The 12,997-nt window shown below is 50.3% G+C and overlaps 1 protein-coding gene across 1 annotated transcript; it reads left to right on the top strand.

Moving 5' to 3' along the window:
• The first annotated feature begins 145 nt into the window (after positions 1–145).
• Positions 146–9,635, top strand: LDHD (lactate dehydrogenase D). Its single transcript, XM_033157429.1, has 11 exons — positions 146–270; positions 1,964–2,076; positions 3,114–3,255; positions 3,931–4,072; positions 4,265–4,424; positions 5,137–5,336; positions 6,549–6,677; positions 7,188–7,315; positions 7,928–8,018; positions 8,316–8,427; positions 9,086–9,635. The coding sequence occupies exons 1-11, from the start codon at positions 211–213 to the stop codon at positions 9,249–9,251; spliced, it is 1,443 nt and encodes a 480-aa protein (XP_033013320.1). The 5' UTR covers positions 146–210; the 3' UTR covers positions 9,252–9,635.
• The last annotated feature ends 3,362 nt before the right edge of the window (positions 9,636–12,997 follow it).

The following is a 12,997-nucleotide window of genomic DNA, read 5'->3' as shown; positions in this document are numbered from 1 at the left end:
GTGCCGTTGAGCACGTGCAGAGTGCTCGCCTCCCATCCCGGGGACGGGGACGGAGGCGGTCTTGAAGCTTCGCAGGCTGCAGCCCGGCACCTCTCCTGCGAGGAGCAAAGTAGCCTAGGGAGGCGCGCTCCAGATCCCGCCGCCGCCGGTCCACCTTAAGCCGCATCGAGGCTGCTCCGCCTCCGCTGCCTCCTTCGCCCGTCCTTCGCCATGGCTGCGCGGAGGACGCTGGGCTTCGCGGTGCGGAACTACTCGCAAGCATCAGCCAAGGTAACCCGCCGACCTTTCGCCTTCGAGCCTCCCCGGAGCTCCCCTGGAAGTGCGCGCGCCCTTGTAATCCGGTGGCAGGCAGAGCCTTGGCTGGACTGTACCACTTCGGGCCGCGGGAGAGGAGAATTGGGGGTCTGGGGGCTTCTCCCCTCCCATGGGGCGGCGGGAGGGAGATTAATTTCCTCCTTCCTACTTAATAGGGGGCTTATACGTATTCAAATAAAAAAAATGCCTGGGGGGGGGGGAATAGCAAGGCAGAGAGATACTTGGCTGAACCATGATAATATTTTTGGGGGGTGGGGGTAAAGCTTAAAAATATTCATAATGTATATAAAACAGAACAGTTATGACAGCTGATGGAAATTAAACGATGAAAAACAAAACTATAATATAGGCACGGTTGCACATGGGTTAAAAGAACGAAGTCCAAGTAAAGAATAGCTAGCGTTATTTGCTCATCAGGTCCAGTTCCTGATCCGCCAAGCTTGTGAGGAGGGTTTGTCTTACAAATGCCAATTCATATAAAAGGTGTCTGAAGCTTCTAGTGCTGAACCTGCATAAGAAGTCTTCTCCCCGGGGGTGGGGGTAGGGGGAAGCTTATCAAGTGAAGTGGCCAAAGTCCTGAAGGAACTTGGTCTGTTGATTCTGCAGCTGCACGTGTGAAATGGGTTTGTCACCGTGAAAATTGCTGGTGGGTGAAATCAGGCGCAGCTCTCCAATAGCTGGAGCCTCAAAACAGGTTCAGGTTTGCTTCCCCCCCCCCCCCCCCCCGGTTCCCACTGAATCTTTCACAGTTGCCACAAGAGGCAGAAATTCAGCCAGTGGAAACTCTTTCTTGGCATAGAGAGGCAGTGGATGGGAGAGGAGGTTCACCTGTTGAATTTCTGCCCGTTGTGCAACTGTTTCAACCTATTAATATTTGAGGAGATAATGGTGCAGAACTATAATAGTCATTAAGGTGTAAAGCAAGACAATCCCGTGCACATTTACTCAGAAGCAAATATGTGTTCAGTGGTGGGTCTTAATCCCAAATAAGGTCACATCCACACCACACATTTAAAGTACATGGCTTCGCCCAAAGTATTCTGAGAACTGTAATATGTTAAGGGTGCTGATCATTGTAGCTCCAGGATTCTTTGAGTGAAGACATGTGCTTTGAATGTGTGAGCCATCACCAACCTGTTGCCCTTGAGATGTTGGATTACAACTCCCATTAGTGCTGAGGCTGATGGGAGTTGTTGTTGTTGTTGTTCAGTCGTTCAGTCGTGTCCGACTCTTTGTGACCTCATGGACCAGAGCACGCCAGGCACGCCTATCCTTCACTGCCTCTCGCAGTTTGGCCAAACTCATGTTAGTAGCTTCGAGAACACTGTCCAACCATCTCCTCCTCTGTCCTGATGGGAGTAGTAGTAGTCTGAAAACATCCGGAGGGCAAAGGCTAATCTATATGGATTGGGAAGGAACCTATGGAAGGAGGCGGAGAGTCTTTAAGGTTTTATTATGAAATCCTTGTGTCTCTCTTGTTTCCTTATTTCTTGAGCACCCCAGGTCCGCATCCCTTGTTCACTCAGTACCAGTAACGGCTGCATCAACATCCACTTGCACCCTCTGCACTTCTGGCTGCCCATCTGTCTCTCCAGCTGTGCCTCCTTGCTTTTCTTGTCAACCCCCCAGCTTTATATCTTTCCTGCAGGGCTGGCTGACAGAGGACTTCCTAGATTCCCTGAGAGCAGTGGTGGGGAACGGCAATGTGTCCACGGCCACCCCAGTTTGTGAGCAACATGGCCATGACGAGTCCATGCACAGGTACGCAGTGGGACTTCCCAGAATTCCTCTTCTGCACATTGACCTCAATTGATTGATGCATGGCCTTGGACTTCTCAGGTATAAATGATGACTCTGCACATACAGTATGCTGTGATGGAGAATGGACCGTTTCTGGGGAAGGGCCGTAGAGCAGTCCCAGGTTCAGTCCCCAGCATCTCCAGGCTCGGTGAGCCTGTCGGTCAGTGCAGACAATACTGAGCTAGATGGACCAATCTTCTGACTCAGCTTCCTGTGTTCCTACCATGAGATGGCTGTCCTTGGCTCCTGGGTATTGACCAGAGAGCAGAAGAACAAGAGGAGGAAAGTCGTCTGGTTGTGCTCAGGCAGAGGAAGAATGCAGGGCCTCCTTGGCAGGTTGGTGCTGTGCTCACTAAAGCAGCTGCACCCCCAAGAGGAGCACCCCAATATCCTCCGAGAGATTGCAAAAGAGATTCCTGAGCACAGTGTCTCCTCTTGCACTTCCGCTGCCTGAGGTGGTGACTTCACTCTCTCTGCCTCATGGGCAGCTCTGTTTCAGGAGACAGCCAAAAACCTTCATTTCTACTCAGGCCTTTGGCTTTTAATTATCTGTGGCCTTTTAGGGTGGGTGGGATGTTTCAATGTATTTTCTCTTCGTGGTTTTGATGCAGGTTTTTTTTTTCTAGGTTGCTTTGAGTTGCCATGGCAAATAAAGCGATGAATAAATTTAATAAATCATCAACATCATCATAGCTCTGAGTAAATAAAGACACATAACTGGAAGGAGGGAACAGTGACATTTCCTCACAAAACCAACGACGAGAATAGTGGTTACACATTTTACCTCGTCTCTCTCTCTACAAATACTAGAAATTGATTCTCATATTTTTTTTAGGAAAACTTTTTATTGTTTTTAGAGTTTGTTGAAATGGCTTTAACTTTTCTTTCCCCCACATTTTATTGTGCTACGCACTGCACTGACAGCCTCAGCCAGTGAGGCGTTTATACATGTGCAAAATGGATGCATAAATTATGTTGTCCCCCCACCGTCTCTTTAGGTGCCGCCCGCCAGATGCTGTGGTCTGGCCGCAGAATGTGGAGCAGGTCAGCTTGCTGGCGAAGGCCTGTTACAGCCGTGGGGCTCCCATCATCCCTTTCGGGACAGGAACGGGCCTAGAAGGGGGCGTGAGTGCCGTGCAGGTAAGGAGTGGGGATTGGGGGCGAGGGAAAGATAGGCCGGAGCAGTGAGTGGGCGTGCGGAGTATGGTTTGGGGGGAGGACGGAGTGCCAAGTGAGGCCCAGGCCTGGAACAGAGGCCACACCCACACTGTACATTTAAAGCACTCTTGTGCCACTTTAAAGTGTCATTGCTTCCCCCAAAGGATCTTGGGAACTGTAGTTTGTTAAGAGTGCTGAGACCCCATTCTGCTCCCAGAACTACAGTTCTCAGTGGTTTTATGATCAATCCCTCTTCCCAGGGAACTCTGGGAACTGCGGCTCCAGGAGGAGAATAGAGGTCTCCTCGTAACTCTCAGCACTCTTAGGAATTTATATGTTCCAGGATTCTTTTGGGGGGTGTTGTGACTGTTTAAAGTGGTATGATACTGCATTAAACAGATGGTGTGGATGGGGCCTTAGCTTTTGCACGTGGCAATTGCTCCTTTTCTCCTGCCTGTTTTTGACTATTGTTCAGTAAGCCATCACACCAGTAAATGAACAAATTGGCCACTCTCCGGAGGCAAGGAGATGGATTTTAAAGTCTGGGGAATAGGTGGGACTCCTGCTTCTCCCTGCCCCCCATGCCAGACTCCTCCTCTTTGGGTTCCCCGTGCTCCCCTTTTGGTAACCCTGTGCTTGTCCCTTTCCATGGAACAGGGTGGCGTGTGCTTTAACCTGACCCAAATGGACCAGATCTCTGAGCTGAACACAGAGGACTTCACTGTGGCTGTAGAACCAGGGGTGACCCGAAAGGCACTTAACAGCTACCTGCGGGGCAGTGGACTCTGGTTTCCTGTAGGTACGCTTGCCTTAAGTACAATTCTGGGAGGCGTGCAGTGGAGTTGCATTCTGAGAAATAAAGGAATGTGGTAGCGGACCAGCCTAGTGGCTGGCAAGCCATTTATGCTTTGATCTTACCTGCATTAGGAGGGGGGTGGCCTGGTTTGCCATTACCTAATTGCTCCCCTGGCTGTGCCTTTTCCTTCTTCAGACCCTGGGGCTGATGCTTCTCTCTGCGGCATGGCGGCCACAAGTGCCTCAGGCACCAATGCTGTGCGCTATGGCACCATGCGCCAAAACGTGCTCAATCTGCAGGTGGTGCTGCCTGACGGGAGAGTCCTCCACACGGCCGGCCAGAGCCGGAGGCCCAGGTACCCAGCTAAGTCCTTCTTGCTGTCCTGAAGCTCCTTCTGTGCTTTCTCTCTAATCTTGGCTTTGGCTACTTCCAGGCTGCCACTCTTTTGGGATGGGGTTCAATCATAGGCGGCCAAGTTCAGCTTGCTCAGTTAAAATGGATTTGGTGTTCCTGCACAACAAGCTTGCTTCTCCGAAAGGTTAGACGTTTTCCAAGAAGGGAAGTGAGGGGGAACACACCAGAAAGTATGCGATGACGTTTGTTTGGTGCAGCGCCATCTAACTCCCAGCCCGCAGGAGTGAGGTGGGCTATAAAAGAGGATTAGACAGATCCATGGAGGAAAGGGCAATCGATGGCTGTCAAGCCATGATGGCTAATTTCTGCCTCCACAGTTGCTTCTGAATCCCATTTGCTGTGAACCACAGGAGCAGAGAGTGCTCTTGTGCTCGGATCCTGCTTGTGGGTTTCCCACAGGCATTTGGTTGGCCAATGTAAAAACAGAGTGCTGGACTATGTGGACTATCAGCCTGATCCAGCAGACTCTCCTTATGTTCTTATATTCTTAAGCTATCTGCCCAACAGAAAAGCAACCGTCCTTATACAGCATCCAGTACATTGCATGTGCTCATTGGGAGGAGGAAGCTGACTGCTTACACCAGGGGAAGAGGCTGATCAGTGCAGGGCCCAGCCTGGTCCCTTGAAACTCACGGGCTGCTTTTTGCTTGCAGGAAAAGTGCTGCTGGCTACCACCTAACAGGGCTCTTTGTGGGCTCCGAGGGGACGCTGGGCCTTATTACCCAGGCCACGCTGCGCCTTCACGGCACACCAGAGGCCACCGTGGCAGCCGTCTGCGCCTTTCCCAGTGTGCAAGCAGCTGTGGACAGCACTGTGCAGGTTCTTCAAGCTGGGATCCCCATCGCCCGTATTGGTAAGCAGGACTACAGGGCACCCCAGGTGGTGGCAGATTGGGGACAAGGGAGGAGAACAGGGTGGGCCAAAAGGCTTCCTTCCTGAGCCTGCAAGATCAGGCCTCGTAATGGTCTCGTCAGCCTGAATCTTCTCTGTGCGGGATATATAGGACTCCTCTCTGCCATTGGCTGAGTTGGGATGGCATGGAATGTTCACAAATGGTCTAACTGCTGGGGTGGGTGGGAAGGGGTTAGACATGGAGTGCTGTGTCAGGGAAGTATGGGACAGCTGTGTGGAAGAACCAAGACATAAGAGCAGGAAGAATGGGGAGTGAGGGCCGTTGGAGTTGGGAAGTAGAGGGGCTAATGGCTGGCATATGTGTGTGTTTGTGCGGGGGGGGGGGGTGGATGGGAGGAAGTGAGATGGAGATTAAAGGAGCCTCACGCCATCTAGGAGCAAAAAGGCCTGAAGGCCAGAAGTAAATGATTTCATGTCCATTTAATTGATTGATTGCATTTATACCCCACCCTTTTATCCAAGCATCTCAAGGTGGCCTACATGGTTCTCCCCCTCCTCACTTAATCCCCACAACAGGCCTGTGAGGTAGGTTAGGCTGAGAGGCAGTGACTTCATGGCTGAGCAGGGATTTGAACTGTGGTCTCTCTCAGGTCCTAGTCCGACAGTCTAACCATTACACCACCACTGGCTCTCTATCAAAATGAACAGTCAAGTCTGTGACCACAAGTGTTACCTTAAAAATTGGATCTCTTGTCGTGTTTTCTCCCACAACGTGAACCTTGCCTTTAAAACAAATAAATACATTCAATAGACACATTTATTCAAGTAAGTTTGCATTCACCTACTTACATTGTCCAATATGCACGCATACTTTCCCCTTCCTTTGCCTCAAAACTGCTCTGGCATGGAGGTGGTTTTGTGATGCTGCAGGAAGGTTGCTCCCATTGATTCGTACACTAACGATCCCATGTGAGTTTACTCAAAAGTAAGCTCCACTGCGTTCCAAGAGGCTTCCTTCCAGGGGTGTGCTACATTGCTCTCTAACCATGCAGCCCTAACCATGTCAGCTCAGAAGTAAATCCTATTGGTTTCAATGGGGTGTAAGATAGCTAGATGAGGATTGCAGCTGAAGTGGCCTTGCTTGCTCTGGGTTTTCGCTTCCGCTCCCGTGATGCCACCCTATGGCGAGTGCCCCTCTTCTCTTTGCCACCAGAGTTCCTGGATGATGTCATGATGGGCGCCTGCAACCGCCACAGTGGCCTGAGCTACGCAGAGCTACCCACCCTCTTCCTGGAGTTCCACGGCACTGAAAACAGCGTGGAGGAGCAGGTCCAAGCAACAGGTGGGTCTTGCATAGGCCGGGCCAAGCCTGGCATCCAGACAAGCCTGGGAATAAGGCTCAGTAGGGATATGTTTGGCACTGCAGCCTGGCACCATGCTTTGGTAGTGGTAGTCCATAGTTAAACTATGGAGCTCTCTCCCACTGAAGGCAGTGATGGCCACCAACTTGGATGGCTTTAAAAAAGGATGGATTCATGGAGGAGGAGGAGGAGGAGGAGGAGGAGGAGGAGGAGGAGGAGGCGATCAACAGCTACTAGCTTTGATGGCTATGCTCTGCCTCCACGGTTGGAGGCACCAATGCTTCTGAGCACCAGTTGCTGGAAACCACAGGAGGGGAAGAGGGTTCTTGGGCTCTGCTCCTGCTCATGGGTTTCCCCACAGGCGTCTGGTTGACCGCTGGGAGAACAGGATGCTGGACCAGATAGGCTATTGGCTTGATGCAGGAGGCTCTTCTTATGGTTGGCAGAAGAGCTGCTAGTGGTGGGGCTCTGACGCAAGGCTATCTCCGCAGGGGAGATTGTGCAGTCGAACGGGGGCTCGGACTTTGTGTGGGCACGGGAGCAGGAGGCTCGCAGTCAGCTGTGGGCCGCACGCCACAACGCCTGGTATGCTGCCCTGGCCCTTCGCCCAGGCCGGAAGGTGAGTCAGAAGGGGAGAGGAGCAAGCTCCGGTGGGTGGCTTAGCACTTTAAAAAGAAAGAAATCTGATCTGCCTTGCAAATTGGCTCCTTTGCTTGAGTTACCAAGAACACTCTCCATTATGCTTCATCTCACCTCTCGCTCACCCTGTTCTGAACGCCACCTCCATTCACGGGGATCGCAAGGTTGAGTTATAGGCAGGTTCCTGAGTTCGGCTGACTGCCTCCCTTCTTTTCAAGGTTGCTTCTGAGAATGAGTTGTTGATGAAAGAACTCTGCTGCATGTGTAGTGAAACTAGGGTTTGGTGCAACGTGACTGGGCTGCTGTGGAGCCACACAAGGGTAGACTGGAGGGTTGCAGTGGGGTGGTGCTGATGGAGGAGTTTGGCCTTTGCTGCAGACGGCTGGGATAGGCGGCTTTTCCTGGTTCTTTCCACTCTTACAATTGGTCTTCTCATAGTCCCCGCCTCCGCCCCCTAGTTGCCACCTCTCTTCCTTGGGCTGAAGGCTAGGCAAGGGAATTTTGAGGCCTGGTGGGTGTCAAAAAGATGTTATGCCTCCTCAAAAGCATCTCACTTGCCCCACCCTTTCCCTCCTCACATCTTCATCTGTAGGGATACTCGACTGACGTCTGTGTTCCAATCTCCCGCCTCCCTGCAATCCTGCTGGAAACAAAGAAAGACCTACTGGAGTCCAAGCTCACAGGTGGGCAGAATATTGTTTGAGGAGCATTCCAGAAATGGGGGTGGGGGCACCACTAAAAACGCCTGATTTTGAACTGCCACTTCTGAACCTCTAGTGGAAGGGAGCTCACGAAGGAAGCCTTGGATGATGATGAGCGTAGGGTCCAGGTTGGCTCATGTGGGGAGAGGTGGTCCTTGAGCTACTGGAGTCCCGAGATGTTTTAGTCCAGTTGAAGGGCACCAGATTGGGAGAGGCTGGCCTCATCTTCATCCTACATCATGGCAAACAATGATCTCTTTACCGCTGCTGGTTTTTCAGGCCCTATTGTCGGCCATGTTGGTGATGGGAACTTCCACTGCCTCTTGATTTTTGATCCGGAAGACGCCGAAGAAAGCAGGAGGGTGGCAGAGTTTTCCAAACGGCTGGTCAGGTAAGGATCTGACTGGTGATCAAGGGTCTGGAAACCAAGCCTTATGAGGAATGGTTGAGGGTTATTCTAGAGAGGGGATATGAGAGCCATCTTCAAACATCTAAAAGGCTATCACATGGAAGATGGAGCAAACTTGTTTGCTACTGCTTCAGAGGGGAGGGCTGAACCAGTGGATTCTAATGACAAGAAAGGAGATTCCGACTAAACATTTGATACTTTCTGACGGCAAGAGCTGTTTGACAGGGTAATGGACTACCTTGAAAGGTAGTCCACCAATCTCCTTCACTAGAGGCTTTTAAGCAGAGGTTGGATGGGCGTCTGTCAGAGATTCTGGAGCTGTCATTCCTTTAAACTAATGACACTTGGGGTCCCTTCCAACTCGTGCTCTGTGGTTCACTGCTGCTTAAGAGCCTCCAATGAATGAGATGGTGATAATAGAAGAATAGTCTTTCTGCTTCGTAAGTTAACCTTCCAATATGTGGGGGGGCTGTGTAAGCCAAGGGGTGAGGCGAAACTCACAGCCCCTTTGCATCCTTGCTGGCCCTTGTTCTAACAAGAGGACCAGGGGCATCTGACTGGCAAATGCTGGGAACAAGGTACCAGCACGGATGTGCTTATGTTTTGATCCAATGTTTGTGCTCTTATTATTTTCCTCCAGGCGTGCATTGGCGATGGATGGCACCTGCACAGGGGAACATGGCATAGGCCTGGGCAAACGCCAGTTTTTGCGTGAGGAAGTAGGCGAGGTGGCGCTGTCCACTATGCAGCAGATCAAGGCGGTGCTGGACCCTAAAAACCTCATGAACCCTGGAAAGGTGCTGTGAAAGCCAGAGATTGTCTCCGCAGATGTAATAACAGTGCTTTGTGGTGGATTTACATGGAACCGTCCACACACATCAGTCCACTTTATGAATTGTTCTGTGATGGTTCCCCAGTGTTATTGCATCACTGCCATCTGGAGGAGCACAGTATTGAAAGTGGGATTGTGTATATACTTTCTGCTACCATCGTGAGCACAAACCATTACGGACACACAATAAGGATGCCATGAGGCCCAGCATTTTTTCCCATACAGGGCGCAAGCTCCATCTGTGGAAGCATCTGTTGCAGAGGCTGCACCACATACGACCTTCCAAAGGGGGCTTGCCTACCACCTCTGGCCCATTTGCACTGCAATCTTAAAAATTAAACAAGTTTAGATCAACCTGCAGAGCTTTCCATTCTCTCAAGGGATGCAGAGTACTGTAGTTATCCAAAGGGGAATCGGTATAGCGGAGAACTCTCTGCTTCACCCAGTGTGCCACTACCAAGGTTCCTTGATGGAAGCTTTGATTTTGAAGATGCTTTAAATGTGGCAACCTTTTGTTAGGCAGCCATGACCTTGGCTGGAGGGGCAAGCCCATGTGATTCCACAGACACCTCTGTCTGAATATGTATTACATACCCGTTTTGCCAAGCAGAGCTGAAATGAGCCACAAATGTGCATTTGTGGAGCAGATGGAGCTGCAGGTGTTAAAAAAGCACATGGGTAGAAACTGGGATGGGGTGTAGGCTCTGAAGAAATGCTCTTCCAGTGGAGAAAATCCTAAAGTTTTGTCCTTTGGCAAAGACCAGGCTTGCTGAATCTGCTTTGGTTTTTTACTAAAGCCCCAAAATCAGGCATCCCCAAACTCGGCCCTCCAGATGTTTTGGACCTACAACTCCCATCATCCCTAGCTAACAAGACCAGTGGTCAGGGATGATGGGAATTGTAGTCCCAAAACATCTGGAGGGCTGAGTTTGGGGGTGCCTGCCCAAGATCTACCAACCAGAGCCAGCTGCAAAAGCACCCAGTTAAAATGAAAGAACGGGGGGCTTCTGATCACATAAAATCATTTTCAGTACCAGTACTTGTTCTGTCTTTTTCCCACCAAGGCCCACTGCTAATCAGCTTTCTTCATTTCAGCAGCCTAATCTAGAAGGGGGAAAAGTTGTTTTGCTATGGCTGTTGTGACATTTCTGAGTCCGAAAACCTTGTTGATCTACTTCAAATCAGAGAGGTATCTACCTCTTACTCATCCTTCACTCTATAGTTCCAGGAAGCAAAGTTGCAGTTGCATGCTGACTTCTCAGTCCATTTTTCCTACCTACACAGGTTGACAGGTGTATGTGTCTTTTAACTCCTCTGCGAATCTTCTGGCATCTGCTTTTTCATTTCTTACTTTCCAATTCACTGGCAGAACCCATGATCCAGGACTTCAAGCTGCCCTCATTACCACCACCATTTAACCAAGATGAAGCAATAGTAAATTGCCTTCAGCACAGGTCAGGCAAGAGAGCAGCTTTCCCCAGCCTATGGACCACCAGCTGTTGGGACTCCCACCTCCCATGAAATGCTCAGGGCTGATGGGAGTTGGAATCTGGAAGCAACAGCAGGAGGGCACTGGTTGGGGAATGCTGGCATGGGATATTGTACACTACAGGAGAAGCAGTGAGGGTGCAGGATCTGAACCTCAGACATAAGACAGATTGCATCTGTACGAGCCAACCCTGGTAATGGGAACTGGGCCTCCCAGCACCAAGGTCAGATTTTGCCTTTCCTGCAAGGGTCTCACAAAATGAAAAACATTATCCCCAATTAATAAGCTGGAAGAGAGGATGCCGAGCCAGAGAGCATCAAGAGATTGGAGGGTAGCCTTTCCTCCACCTTCTCTGTAGCTATGCAAAACCTGTGTGCTCTTAAGAGAAGACAAAAGCCATTAGAGAAGAACTTGTACCATCCCTTGGCCTAAGATGCTCTTGTCACTGCATTTTATACCATTCGTTTCTGTGTTTCAAGACCGTAATACAAATACAGATGCCTTGGCAGAAAGGTGGCATACAAAGGCAGTCAAATTAATGGCACTGATTCATCGGTACCGGGGAAGGTGGAGGGGAGCATCCAACGCATCACATTTGAAATTGAGGCTAGAGCTGTCATCTTTCTGGTCCTCCACTGTTTTATTGGGGGGGGGGGGAAGTATTGCTCCTGCTGTCAACCATGTCACAAGGTGCAGCTCCTTTCTTTCATTCCATGGACCAAGAATGAGTGAACTTGCAGCTCTACCTGTGCTGTGTTTGCTGGACTGCAGTTCCCATCATCCCTGACCATTGGTCAGGCAAGCTAGGGCTGCTGGGAGCTGGAGTCTAACAACTGCTGAATGGCCACAGGTTCCCCATTCCTGCTATCCAGAGAACCCAGCAGTAGATGGCACCAGAGCCAGCGAGTTCTGGTTTTGTCCCTATCCTCCTACCTGTTGAGCTCTACAACACTGAGACAAGCAAGAGGGGGCCTCGGGCTGCCTATTGCCTGCAATTCATTTTTACCTGAAGGAAACTAGATGCAGCCATTCCTAAGAAAAAGGTCCTTAACATTCAGCCTTTTTACTTGATAAGTGATACCACAGCCCCAAGCAAAGATGTGTGTCGGTTTGCAATTCCGTGCAAAAAACTTTCAAGATTGTGGTTGCAACTGCACAGCTCAGCTTCCTGTAGCTTAAAAGGAAACGCAAGTGTGAAGATCTGCAGGTAACACTTAGTGAATCGTCAAAGCCAGAGGGATGGGGATTCATTGCCCCACATGCCCTTTTACCACCCCCAGCAGTATACACATCACGTGGAAGAATTCTTAACCTGTGTAAATATATGCAGGCTGTGACAGCCAGGCTTTCCTAAAAATGATAGAGGAGTCCCAGTTAGGGGAATTGCAGTGCCTGAGGCATTCAGCCACCCCAGCAGCTGCACCGATTGGCTACTGAAGCAGCACCAGTGGACATTACAAGACTGCAACCAAAGAACTGGCATAAAAAACCCCTAGCCCCTCCTGCACAGCTTCTTGGCCCTTGTGCCTTCTCCAGCTTGCCAGCCCACTATGCAGCAGTGACAGGTTTCTTATGCCCTTGGGCTCTTTTCCACCAACAATGCACAGCTCCTCCGTTCCCTGGGCCCTCTGCACAATCTCTGATTTGCAAGTAATGGTCAAAGATCTTTGCTCTGATTCTTCTAGTAGCCTTGTCCCTTGACAGGCTCCCCTGGCACTTTCTATCACTTCCATTCCCTGGCCTGCTGCTTCTCCAGCTCCTAAGCATTCTGACATTTTTTTCAGAGCCTTCTCTGTACTTATTCCCAATTTCTTTCTATTCTGTCTCCTCTTCCTTCATCCACAAATTTCTTCTATGCCGCACTTACCCCATTGCCGTTCTTTTACTTTTCTTGCTCCAAGCATCTTTTTTTTAAAGTTTCTCTTAAGTCAGGGCAACCTCTTTCCAGTCCTCAGCCACCCCCAGGTGAAGTTTTAATCCCAGCCAAACTTTACAACTTTTTCATCCCTCATGGAACTTGGACGGCAAACTGCCTTGCTCTCTGGACTTAACAGTCCATACCACCAGAGCAATTTAGCCAATCAGTGGCAGAAGCTTCTGTGTCACACATTTACATGCTGTGGCACACTTCACACTGACCCCATTTTACAGGTAATGCTAGGCCAACTGATGGTTTAGCAGCAACAAGCTATGAAACAATGGCTTAGCCCCACGTCGCACAGCAGCAATGG

The sequence above is a fragment of the Lacerta agilis genome, chromosome 8 (assembly GCF_009819535.1).
Source record: "Lacerta agilis isolate rLacAgi1 chromosome 8, rLacAgi1.pri, whole genome shotgun sequence".
Classification (NCBI taxonomy): Eukaryota; Metazoa; Chordata; class Lepidosauria; order Squamata; family Lacertidae; genus Lacerta; species Lacerta agilis.
The sequence above is the reverse complement of the archived record's forward strand: the minus strand, read 5'-3'. Positions and strand labels throughout refer to the sequence as shown.